An 11,207-nucleotide genomic window follows, 5' to 3' on the forward strand; every position below is an offset into this window, starting at 1 on the left:
CATACTCTTAGGCAGAGCCCGACGGTCTCTGCCCTTACCAGGCAAAGTCCGTCTGTAGCAGCGTTACCAGAGAGGAAATTCGTCTGCTAACGATGAAGATTTGAGTTAGGGACAATCAGACGAGGATATGAGTACCTAATTCCCCCTCAAACTGATAATATGAGGAAATATTTCCTCAACGCTTATAGCTGTATTAAGGCATTTCTACAGATTTTTTTTTTTTCATATGTATGTATACACACAAACTTATCTACAGTACATTATATATACTTACATTCATACATACACATGCATACATATGTAAACATATTCTATATTTAAGATTTCACTGAGTGTACTTAGATGTTTGTATGTTCTTCATTCCTGAAAGCATTTGTTACTGGGGATAAATTTCGTATTAACTTAGTGGATATTGAATAATGAATAATTAAAATGCATAAAAGATGTTTATAGAGAAATTGTGTTCCGTTCTCAACATTCATTACGTTTTATGCATTCTTTCGTATTATAGCTACTAGCAAAAAATAAATAAATAAAATAAAATAAAAAAAATGGTAGACAGCCTACCCAACTCGGTTTTATGGAAAAATTTATATACCTTTTTATTTTTAAACATATACGCACAAGATTGTTTTAAGACAAACATGATTTTGATGTAGGTACTGTGAATGTGATAGGTACATATTCTGTTCGTTTATGAATACATGTCTCTGTAATGGGGAATAAAACTGTATGAACAGGTTTATAGAATAACATGAGTAAAGAACTTTACATGCATACCATTCATTCATTCGCTTGTTTCTCTCTCTCTCTCTCACACACACACACACGCGCAATCATCATGGTATCTGTAGCAGTAAAAAAGGCTGGAGGTTGTACTAGGTTTACGGCGACTAAATCTATGATTGAATGCTTGAAGTCATGGTGATGATATAAATGAGGAAGAGGTGGTGGAGGAGTAGGACAATTAATGAAGAGTAATGACGACTTCTTTAAATGGTATTGGATATGTAAATAAAATGTCTGTATAGCTAATACAGTAATCATGTAAATAAAAAAAAAACTCATAAAATTGTTTTATTATTTCACTCTTCATATAATGCTCCCCGAATTTGAGAGATCAGCTAATTTAGGTCTGGTATACCTCTCACGTTTTCTTTCGAACTAATGAGGAAATACTCGGTGAGGAAATATAGCAACGCTGCAGCAGTCTTCTCCACAACGCAGGATAAGTGGGTTTGGTCGGGAAGTTTAGGTCGTTCAGTAGGCAATAACAAGGGTGGTCTCACCATGCCTAGCACAGTGGAAAAGAAAAAAATAGCACCGTGTGGAGTAATACTTGCAGTGTATTTAAGAAAAAAGGGGAAAAAAAGATAGAGTGCAGAAGAGAGAGTGGTGTAGAGAGTGGTTGCGTAGAAGAGGAGGAGAGTTGGGAAGTCATGTGACTATATTACGTGAACTCCAACATGGACCTGAGCATGAATTTATCAAGTGCATGAGAATGGATATAAATAGTTTCTATACACTATTTGAAAAAGTGGAACCGTACATAAGAAAGCAGGATACCAATTTGAGGCAGAGTATAAGTGCAGAAGCTTGTCTGGAAGCAACGCTCAGATTTTTAGCATCTGGGTGCTCATATACATCGTTGCAATATAGCACGAGGATATCAGAGCAGAGTTTGTCTCTAATTATACCGGAGACATGTGAAACCATATATGCAGTTCTCAAAGATGATTATTTAAAGGTGAGTGTTTGTTTAAAGGTTAATGATAACATCACTTTCACACCAAGTAATCTTATATTTTCTATGCTAATTATGAATAATGCCAAATTGTATATCCTGATGAACCCTTCCCAAAAAAACAAGTAATGGTAATTTATATCAACAATAAACAGTAATATAAATGTGAAAAACTACTCTTAACCATTGATGTAGACGAAAGACGACAAAGTTTAGCAAGAAAAAGAACATCATATATTAGTTTTTCTCCATAAATGTTGGTTTCCCCTTTCAATTGTCGAAGATCGTTTGCAACTACGGTTGCAAAAGCAGTACAATCATCAGTAGTGTCCTGTGTAGACGACAATTCCTTCAGCTGTTGGAGGGCTTCCCCCATAACATCGTCTTCATCGTCACGCATCCTTTTGCCTGATCGATTGGCAGTATTCACTGTGGTAGAGGTGTCACTTCTGGCTGAATTGTCCGTAGGACATGCAGTAGACACTGAAGGCGGTGTCATTACAGGTGTTGTTGCTGCATGAGATGTTTCACCAACTCCCATCAATACTGGATCGTTGAAAATCTGTAATATTGAGAATAGACACGTGTACTGCAAAATATATTATATATATATATATTTATATATATTATATTATATTATATATATATTATATATATATATATATATATACATATATAAGGAATTTTTTTTCTTTTGAGAGAGAGAGAGAGAGAGAGAGAGGTGGGAAGAAAAAAAGATAAACAAAATAGAAACAGAAAATAGAAAAAGAAGAGGGAGAGAAAGATTGACTGCTTGGTTATGAAAGTATGCAGGTAAAGGTCATGGAATTGAGCCATTATATTGAGGCCATTATATTTGCTTAATCTAAAGTTCACTGACATACTGCTTCTACATTTCATTTACAGACACCTACAACCCCAGAGGAATGGATGCGTGTGGCACATGGTTTTCAAACAAGATGGCATTTCCCAAACTGTTTGGGGGCTATTGACGGGAAACATGTGTTGATAAGGCCTCCACCTGATGGTGGTTCGTACTTCTTTAATTACAAAGGAAGCCACAGCATCGTACTCCTTGCCATATGTGATGCAAACTGTGAATTTATATATGTAGACATAGGCACAAATGGTAGAGTATCAGACGGAGGCGTGTGGGACAACTGTACTCTCAATACTCGTATTGCAAGTCAAACTGCTGATCTGCCAGGGGATCGAATGGTTACCGGAAGTGAGATGACACTACCATACGGTGTGGCAGACGAAGCATTTCCGTTGCGTCGACACATTACGAAACCCTTTCCACATACTAATCAGACTAGAATGGAACTTATTTTCTCATATCGTCTCTCCAGGAAAAGACGTACTATAGAAAATGCATTTGGCATTTTGGCAAACAGATTTCGCGTGTTTATGTCACCTGTTCAACTACCTCCATCAAAAATTGATACCATAGTTTTAGCATGCACATCTCTGCATAACTTCCTCAGGAGAGACCATTTGTCAGTAGGACACATTATTCCTGGAAGCTGGCGACAAACTTATGAATTACCAGGGCTACAGAGGGTGAGCCGGAATGACATGGCTGATGCCAGGAATGTCCGTGAACAATATATGCAGTATTTTAATGGAGAGGGGCCAGTGCCATGGCAGTATAGATCGATAAATGATTAATAATTGTGTTAATTACCTCTTTGCTTAGCTATCAATGTAGTGCATTTTTTGTTAAACTTAATATTTTTAGTCACGGGAAAATACAGATATTATGATAATAATAATAATAATAATAACTAATAATAATAATAAATAATAAATATAATAATAATAATAATAATAGAATAGAAAAATGCGCCTTAGTCAACATACAAAAAGGCAAAGTAACGAGAACTGAAGGGATAAACGCTACCAAAAAAAAACGATGGGAGTAACATCAAACACATAGATGAGACAGGATACAAATACCTGGGAATAATGGAAGGAGGGGATATAAAACACCAAGAGATGAAGGACACGATCAGGAAAGAATATATGCAGAGACTCAAGGCGATACTCAAGTCAAAACTCAACGCTGGAAATATGATAAAAGCCATAAATACATGGGCAGTGCCAGTAATCAGATACAGCGCAGGAATAGTGGAATGGACGAAGGCAGAACTCCGCAGCATAGATCAGAAAACCAGGAAACATATGACAATACACAAAGCACTACACCCAAGAGCAAATACGGACAGACTATGCATAACACGAAAGGAAGGAGGGAGAGGACTACTAAGTATAGAGGACTGCGTCAACATCGAGAACAGAGCACTGGGGCAGTATCTGAAAACCAGTGAAGACGAGTGGCTAAAGAGTGCATGGGAAGAAGGACTAATAAAAGTAGACGAAGACCCAGAAATATACAGAGACAGGAGAATGACAGACAGAACAGAGGACTGGCACAACAAACCAATGCACGGACAATACATGAGACAGACTAAAGAACTAGCCAGCGATGACACATGGCAATGGCTACAGAAGGGAGAGCTAAAGAAGGAAACTGAAGGAATGATAACAGCGGCACAAGATCAGGCCCTAAGAACCAGATATGTTCAAAGAACGATAGACGGAAATAACATCTCTCCCATATGTAGGAAGTGCAACACGAAAAATGAAACCATAAACCACATAGCAAGCGAATGCCCGGCACTTGCACAGAACCAGTACAGAGGCATGATTCGTGGCAAAAGCCCTCCACTGGAGCCTGTGCAAGAAACATCAGCTACCTTGCAGTAATAAGGGGTACGAGCACCAACCTGAGGGAGTGATAGAAAACGATCACGCAAAGATCCTCTAGGACTATGGTATCAGAACGGATAGGGTGATACGTGCAAACAGACCAAGAAGAAAGTATCACTCATTGATGTCGCAATACCATGGACACCAGAGTTGAAGAGAAAGAGAGGGAAAAAATGGATAAGTATCAAGATCTGAAAATAAAAATAAGAAGGATATGGGATATGGAAATCGTACCCATAATCATAGGAGCACTAGGCACGATCCCAAGATCCCTGAAAAGGAATCTAAAAAAACTAGAGGCTGAAGTAGCTCCAGGACTCATGCAGAAGAGTGTGATCCTAGAAATGGCACACATAGTAAGAAAAGTGATGGACTCCTAAGGAGGCAGGATGCAACCCGGAACCCCACACTATAAATACCACCCAGTCGAATTGGAGGACTATGACAGAGCACAAGAAAAAAAAATAATAATAATAAAATAATAATGATAATAATAATAAATGAACCGTTATGTATGTAGCTTTTCTGTCTTCCTCACCTTAAAACGAGTATATGCATATCGGCATCATAAACCTCGTTATCATTGTTCATACTGTTAAAATCATTACTAGAGTATGTGCTCACATATTCCTTTCACGCACTATTTTATGAATTTATCACAACACACATCCTGTCTGTTCACATAGTTAATATCTGTTCTTGAGAGAGAGTACAAAAAATGACGATGATGATGATAAACTATATTTACAATGATATATTGGTTATTCTTTACATAAGTTTTTGAAATATAGCCACAAATGTAGAATACAGATTTGGAATAACTTATTTTGTTGCTAAAAATGTTTGCGAAAATTCATAAAACAGCACAAGCAACAATATATTATATATATATAATATATATATATATAATATATATATATCTATATATATATAATATATATATATATAAATATAATTATTAGTTAGATAAAAAAAATTAAAGTATCACTGAGAATTATGGATAATTGAGAATTATGAATAGCATAAAACACCCAAAGGAGATATATCAAACACAATATGATAATCCAATGCTAAAATCATAAAGCATAAATAAAATAAGAGACAGACAGACACACCGTACATACCTCATGATCAGAACGTTCCTCCTCAGCTGTATCGTTGGTGGCATTATCTATGTTTGAGAGAGATGGTCTGATTGTGTCACCATCATTAAGGAAAGAAAGGTCATTAAAACACCATAATCTGGGGATGTAAATGTCGTCTATCCCAGCTCCTGACTTGCGTGAGTTTTCAACCAATCGCATTTCACGTCTGTGTTGATTTCGCAGGGTTTCTATTTTCCGTTTTATATCCCCTGTGGTAATGGCAGCACATGTCTTGCGTAATTCCACGGCTATTGCTGTCAAAGCCGCTACACGTTTAGCTCTGTCCTTGTACATGTCACTTTTGACATTCCATGGGCATGGATTTTGGCGGTACAAGTCAATTAATTGTATGATTTCTTCTCTTGACCACTGAATGTTTGTAGTTTCTTTGCCGGACATGATGACTTTATACTTAGAACACCCTTTTGTAAGTGAGAGATCGATAATAAACTATGGTCCTGGAAACCTATCGTGCTTGACACCAGCGTTGGTTAAACAAACCACCGGACACATCAGTTTCTGGTGTTTTACTCCACTACATTCACGGGTTACTCGCTAGTTTGCCCGTGGTTTCCCCATCTTTAATCACCTCCATTTGTGCCCGCCGATCACTCTCCCACCTTGTGTCTTGAAACGGGGTATGGTAACAGTGTTTGCCCGTCGGGCACTGCCCGGTAGTGTGGACAGGGCCTTACTTGCAGTACTATAAAACTTTTTGTGGACTTTATTATAACAAATATCTAATATATGTGAAGGATAACATAAATCTTTCCCTATTTTTCTTATGTATTCAGTTTCTTGATCCAAATATTGGGGACTGACAATGCACAATGCTTGTAAAAACATAGAAGAACAAATTTATATTTTGATGTTAATATGGTGGCCTGAATAGAAATGAACATAAGTTAAGTTGTTGGTTGGTTTCCTATAAATGCTGAATTTACATTGAAATGGTTCTCTATGTATCAAAACATCTAAGAAAGGGAGGCAATTGTCTTTTTCCAATTCTAGAGTAAACTTAATCGATGGTACCTGGTTATTCAATTTAGAGAGTAAATCATATGCATCAATACCATTAGGCAGAACAGCTAAAATATGCTTGTTTGGAAAGGTTACTTTTTCTCCAGGTGTGCCAGATTCTAGGTACTAATCTACTTATAATCCGTATCTGTCAGTCATACGAGCTTTCCTGTACTGTCAATTCCTCATGTAAGTCAGTTTATCTGCTAAGTAAAGGACGTTGAACGTCGAAAAGATCTTGCGGAAACTCCGTTGTTTATTTTTCCTTCGTGGCTTATACCTCTATATATACACACATATATATATACGTATATATCATATATATATATATATATATATATGTATATACTGTATATATATATATATATATATATATATATATATTATATATAGGATTATAATATATATATAATTATATAGAATAAAAAGGCCCATAAAAACGCCAAAATATAGAAAGACAATACTATACTTCATTCATCTACCAGAAGAGAGAGACGGCAGTCTCTGGAATTTAGTATTTTTTCTCTATAATTTGGCGTTTTATGGGCTCCTTTTATTAGATGGAATTCTTTTGTAACAACATTTCTACAAGTCATATATCTATATATATGTAAGTGTTTACATAATAAAAATATGGAATGTTAGTCCATATATATAAAAGATTGCTTGCAGGAATGTGATCAGACTGGAGACGCTAAAGATGACGTATACAATAAGTATGTAGGATAAGTTGTCATGCCGTCATCTGTGGTCATTCATTTGTTTTGAAACAGTCCAAGCTCCCTGCTTGAGACAACTACCCCGACCTATGATTCAAACGGCCTACGTGATCTGTAGCGTGTCTCATTTGATTGTGTGTTCGTATGAAACTATGTCATTTGTATGTATGTTCATATGTTCGAAACTACTGTCTGCTCCTTCATAACTTGTAACAGAGATGGTAGACAGCAGAACAGAGTTAGCTATCGTCATTAGAAGACCTGTACCTCTTTACCTAAGCTTTATCATGTAGAGGAATAGGATTAGCCATCATCATTGGCAGAAGCGATCAAGCTATCGTTATTAGAAGACTTGTACAATCATATCTGATCTTCAGCATGTAAAACTTCAGAAGAATACATAAATTTTTATATTTCGTGTTTTCTACAAGAACCTCCTCACCATGAGTTTAACACATCGTCGTAATAACCAACAAGATAATACCGACTTCGTAAATGATCTACAAACCCCCAGACACTCCATTGAAGATGGAAGTGCAATACCAACCGACTTAGCGTAAGATTATCGCTAGTCTAACATTACCTCATAGGGCCGCCTTATCATACAAGGCACAAGCCCTAATATTGGTGGCCAGCGTACCAGAAGAACTCTACAACGTCCTACGAAGAAAACCAGAATAATAAATCATGTATCATAAGAAGTCAACGACGACGGAAGCAGCAGATTCTTCAAGCAACATAGTATCATCGTTAGTGAGCGACTTCAGAAAACAACAAGAACTCTTTAACGACGACGAAAGCAAGAGATTCTTCAAGCACTTAGTATCATCATTAGTGAATAACTTCAAGAAACAAAACCGACGTGTCCTTTTTCCTACGACAACGCAAGCTTCGTCTCTCATTAGAATCATTCAAGAAAACATCGTTAGTGAGCGTTTCCGGCACTGCAGAAAAACAAACCGAACGCGTCTGCAGCATCGGATTTTCAAGGGCTCGAATCATCGAAACAACTCGCACGGGGGTAAACTGAAGCCAAACCAGGTCATCCGCTAAATAGAGAAGGAGGACCAAGGCCGTGTGTCGTTATCGGAACACCGTGACTTCCCACAAAAGCAAGCTAAGTACAATTTTTTATTCATTTGGAGTAACTTTGAGTGTTTCCTTTGCAGGTCGAATTTCGTTATTCCTGTGGCTGAAGTTACGAGACATTCTTAATCTTACTTTTTTACAGAAATTATCAACATCATTGAGATTTCGCTACTGCGAGTTTTTATCTTTGAGTGTCTGTTTCCAGAAGTTCTACTGAAAATACATAATCATATACTATGTTAATTTTATCATTTTGGTGATTATTAATCCTTACGTAACAAATCATATTAAACAGTTAAACAGTGAATATGCGTTTACGCAGTGGACGTCTGTATTTATACAGATGCATGGATAGGGTCGTTAAGCACCGTAGTGATTAGAAAACACACAAAAACAAGTGGAACACCCGTACAAATCTAAGATAAATTAGAGGTAACACTATTTCGGGTCATGACAATAAATGCTGCCTCCTTTGCAAAGTCCCAATCGCAGTTTTAGCCTTGAGTTTTTTGAGTTATATAAAATATCGAACCTCAATGACTCAACTTAACTTTAAAAATATGGCTGGATTGCAAGGAATAACATGTCTGTAAAAAACTTTCATCAGGCTAAATGCGCTGACCAGGATCCCTCACTATTTCAAATTTTAGCGAAGAATGAAGTACAAACAGTTAATATTGAATGCAGTAGTGATAACTTGTCTTATTAGTAATCGCTCAGTTCCTAATAGTTCGTCATTCATTGCTTTATACGTAACCAGCAACATAATGCTAAAAACACACAATACGTTGCCGATGGTAATAAAGAGAAGGATCTAATTATTACAGAAAAAAAAAAAAATAGAAAACAGTAGGCCCGTTTTCAGAAGGTCAAACAAGCAAACTCGGTTTGACTGTGTCACATAGTCAAGCGGTCAAGGTCAGTCAAAAACTGCCGAAGTGTTCAAAGCATAGCAAATTCCATACAATAAGCGACTCTAGGCAGAGTGGGGAAAAGCGATGTTGGTTTCATACATACCGATATCTTTTTTGAATTAAAAAGGATTTTTCCTATGAAACACACGACTGTATAAAGTAATCAGAGCAGGTTTTCGTTTAATTTTAATACATTAAGTTATAATATACTGGTGGATTAAGCCCAACTGTACGCGCCGTAAAAATTAGAATATCTTGTTTTATTTCTTTAGTAAACGTAATATGACAATTTGTCCAAAATTGCATTTTTCCTAACTATACAAACCTGAGGTCCTTTAACAATAGGAAGTAGCTAGCGGCAGCTGGAACGGTCGTAAGCTTCGAACAAGGGGAGAACGGTAGTTAACTGCTTGTCCGAATCGTCGCGCGCCGCGCGACTGGGAGGTAAACAAATCACTTTTGCTTTTGGCCCATGCAAAATACGCAGAGTGAGGGGTGGCATGAGGAGGGCCTATATGTAAAGGACCTCAGGTTTGTATAGTTAGGAAAAATGCAATTTTCGACAAATTGTCATTTGTTCCGATACGTAATCACAAACCATCGGTCCTTTAACAATAGGAAGACTCACTTCTTGGTGGGAGGAATCTGAGTCTTTTGATGAACAGACTGGTGTTCGTCCATCCCTGGAATGCCTCCCTGGTCGTAAGAGCGAGGGAGGGATCCAAGCCTCTGTCCGATTGATCGGGGTGTGCACCGCAGGATCAATGGTCAGACCTCTGGGCCGAGTACTAAGAGAGAGGCAGCGTATCTCTTCGTACCAGCATTGTAAGAACTTTTCCTGTACATGAGCAAATATAAAGTAATGGGTTTGTCTCATGTAGGCATCCACTTCCTCCCCCTTGTTGGAGGAAGTGGCGGATATACACTCCTATCTCTAGTTAAAGAGATAGGATGGAGCTCGGTCGAATAGCTTACCTGCATCTGACTCCCTTCCAGCGTGGTAACGACCGTATCCCTCTGCCCACAGGTAGTAGAGAAAGATGGTGAAGAGAAGCCAGTCACACTCTCATTCGCACATTCATTCTCCCAGTCATACCAGGAATCGATGCTGTTCTGCCTGCTCGGGTGCTGGGTAAGCTTACACAACGTGTTGAGCAGCCACCACAGGTCTCAAGGAAAAGTATCCAAGGACTTGTGGGCAATATCCCGAAGGTAGAAGGACGTGAAGGTGGTCTGGTTGGCCCAGACACCTGCCTTCAGAACCTGCGCCACGGAGAAGTTCTTACGGAACGCTAAGGAGGTCCGATACCTCTGACTTCGTGGGCTCTCGGTCGGAGCGTACGGATGTCGTCGCTACCATCAGCCTCGTACGCTCTCCTGATCACCTCACGCAGCCAAAGAAAGAAAGCGTGTTCTTGGAAACTTCTTTCTTGGTAACCCCAGTGCTAACGAAGAGGCGTCGGACACTCAGGCCTGAGGTGTCGAGTTCTCTTCAGATAGCGCCGTAGCGCCCTCACAGGACAAAGCAGCATCTCATCCGCATCGTTATCGGTGAAGTCCAGAAGGGAGGGGATCGTGAAAGACTCGAACCTGTCGTCAGGGATCGACGGATTCTGAGTCTTGGCTACGAAGTTCGGGACGAAATCGAGCGTCACAGATCCCCAGCCTCTGGTGTGTTTAACATCATAAGAAAGACCATGTAGTTCCCCTACTCTCTTCGCCGATGCCAGGGCCAGCAAGAAGAGGGTCTTGAGGGTCAGATCCCTGTCTGACGACTCTCGGAGTGGCTCGAAGGGTCTTCGAG

At 38.6% G+C, this 11,207-nt stretch overlaps 1 protein-coding gene across 1 annotated transcript; it reads right to left on the reverse strand.

Moving 5' to 3' along the window:
* Window positions 1-1,462: 1,462 nt before the first annotated feature.
* LOC135194952 (uncharacterized) lies at window positions 1,463-6,963 on the reverse strand. The gene is made up of 2 exons (XM_064221182.1): window positions 5,641-6,963; window positions 1,463-2,306 (listed from the first exon to the last, which is right to left on the reverse strand). Exons 1-2 carry the CDS (start codon window positions 6,058-6,060, stop codon window positions 1,881-1,883), a joined length of 846 nt encoding a protein of 281 aa, XP_064077252.1. The 5' UTR covers window positions 6,061-6,963; the 3' UTR covers window positions 1,463-1,880.
* Window positions 6,964-11,207: the final 4,244 nt, after the last annotated feature.

The sequence above is a fragment of the Macrobrachium nipponense genome, chromosome 15 (assembly GCF_015104395.2).
Source record: "Macrobrachium nipponense isolate FS-2020 chromosome 15, ASM1510439v2, whole genome shotgun sequence".
NCBI classification, from domain to species: domain Eukaryota; kingdom Metazoa; phylum Arthropoda; class Malacostraca; order Decapoda; family Palaemonidae; genus Macrobrachium; species Macrobrachium nipponense.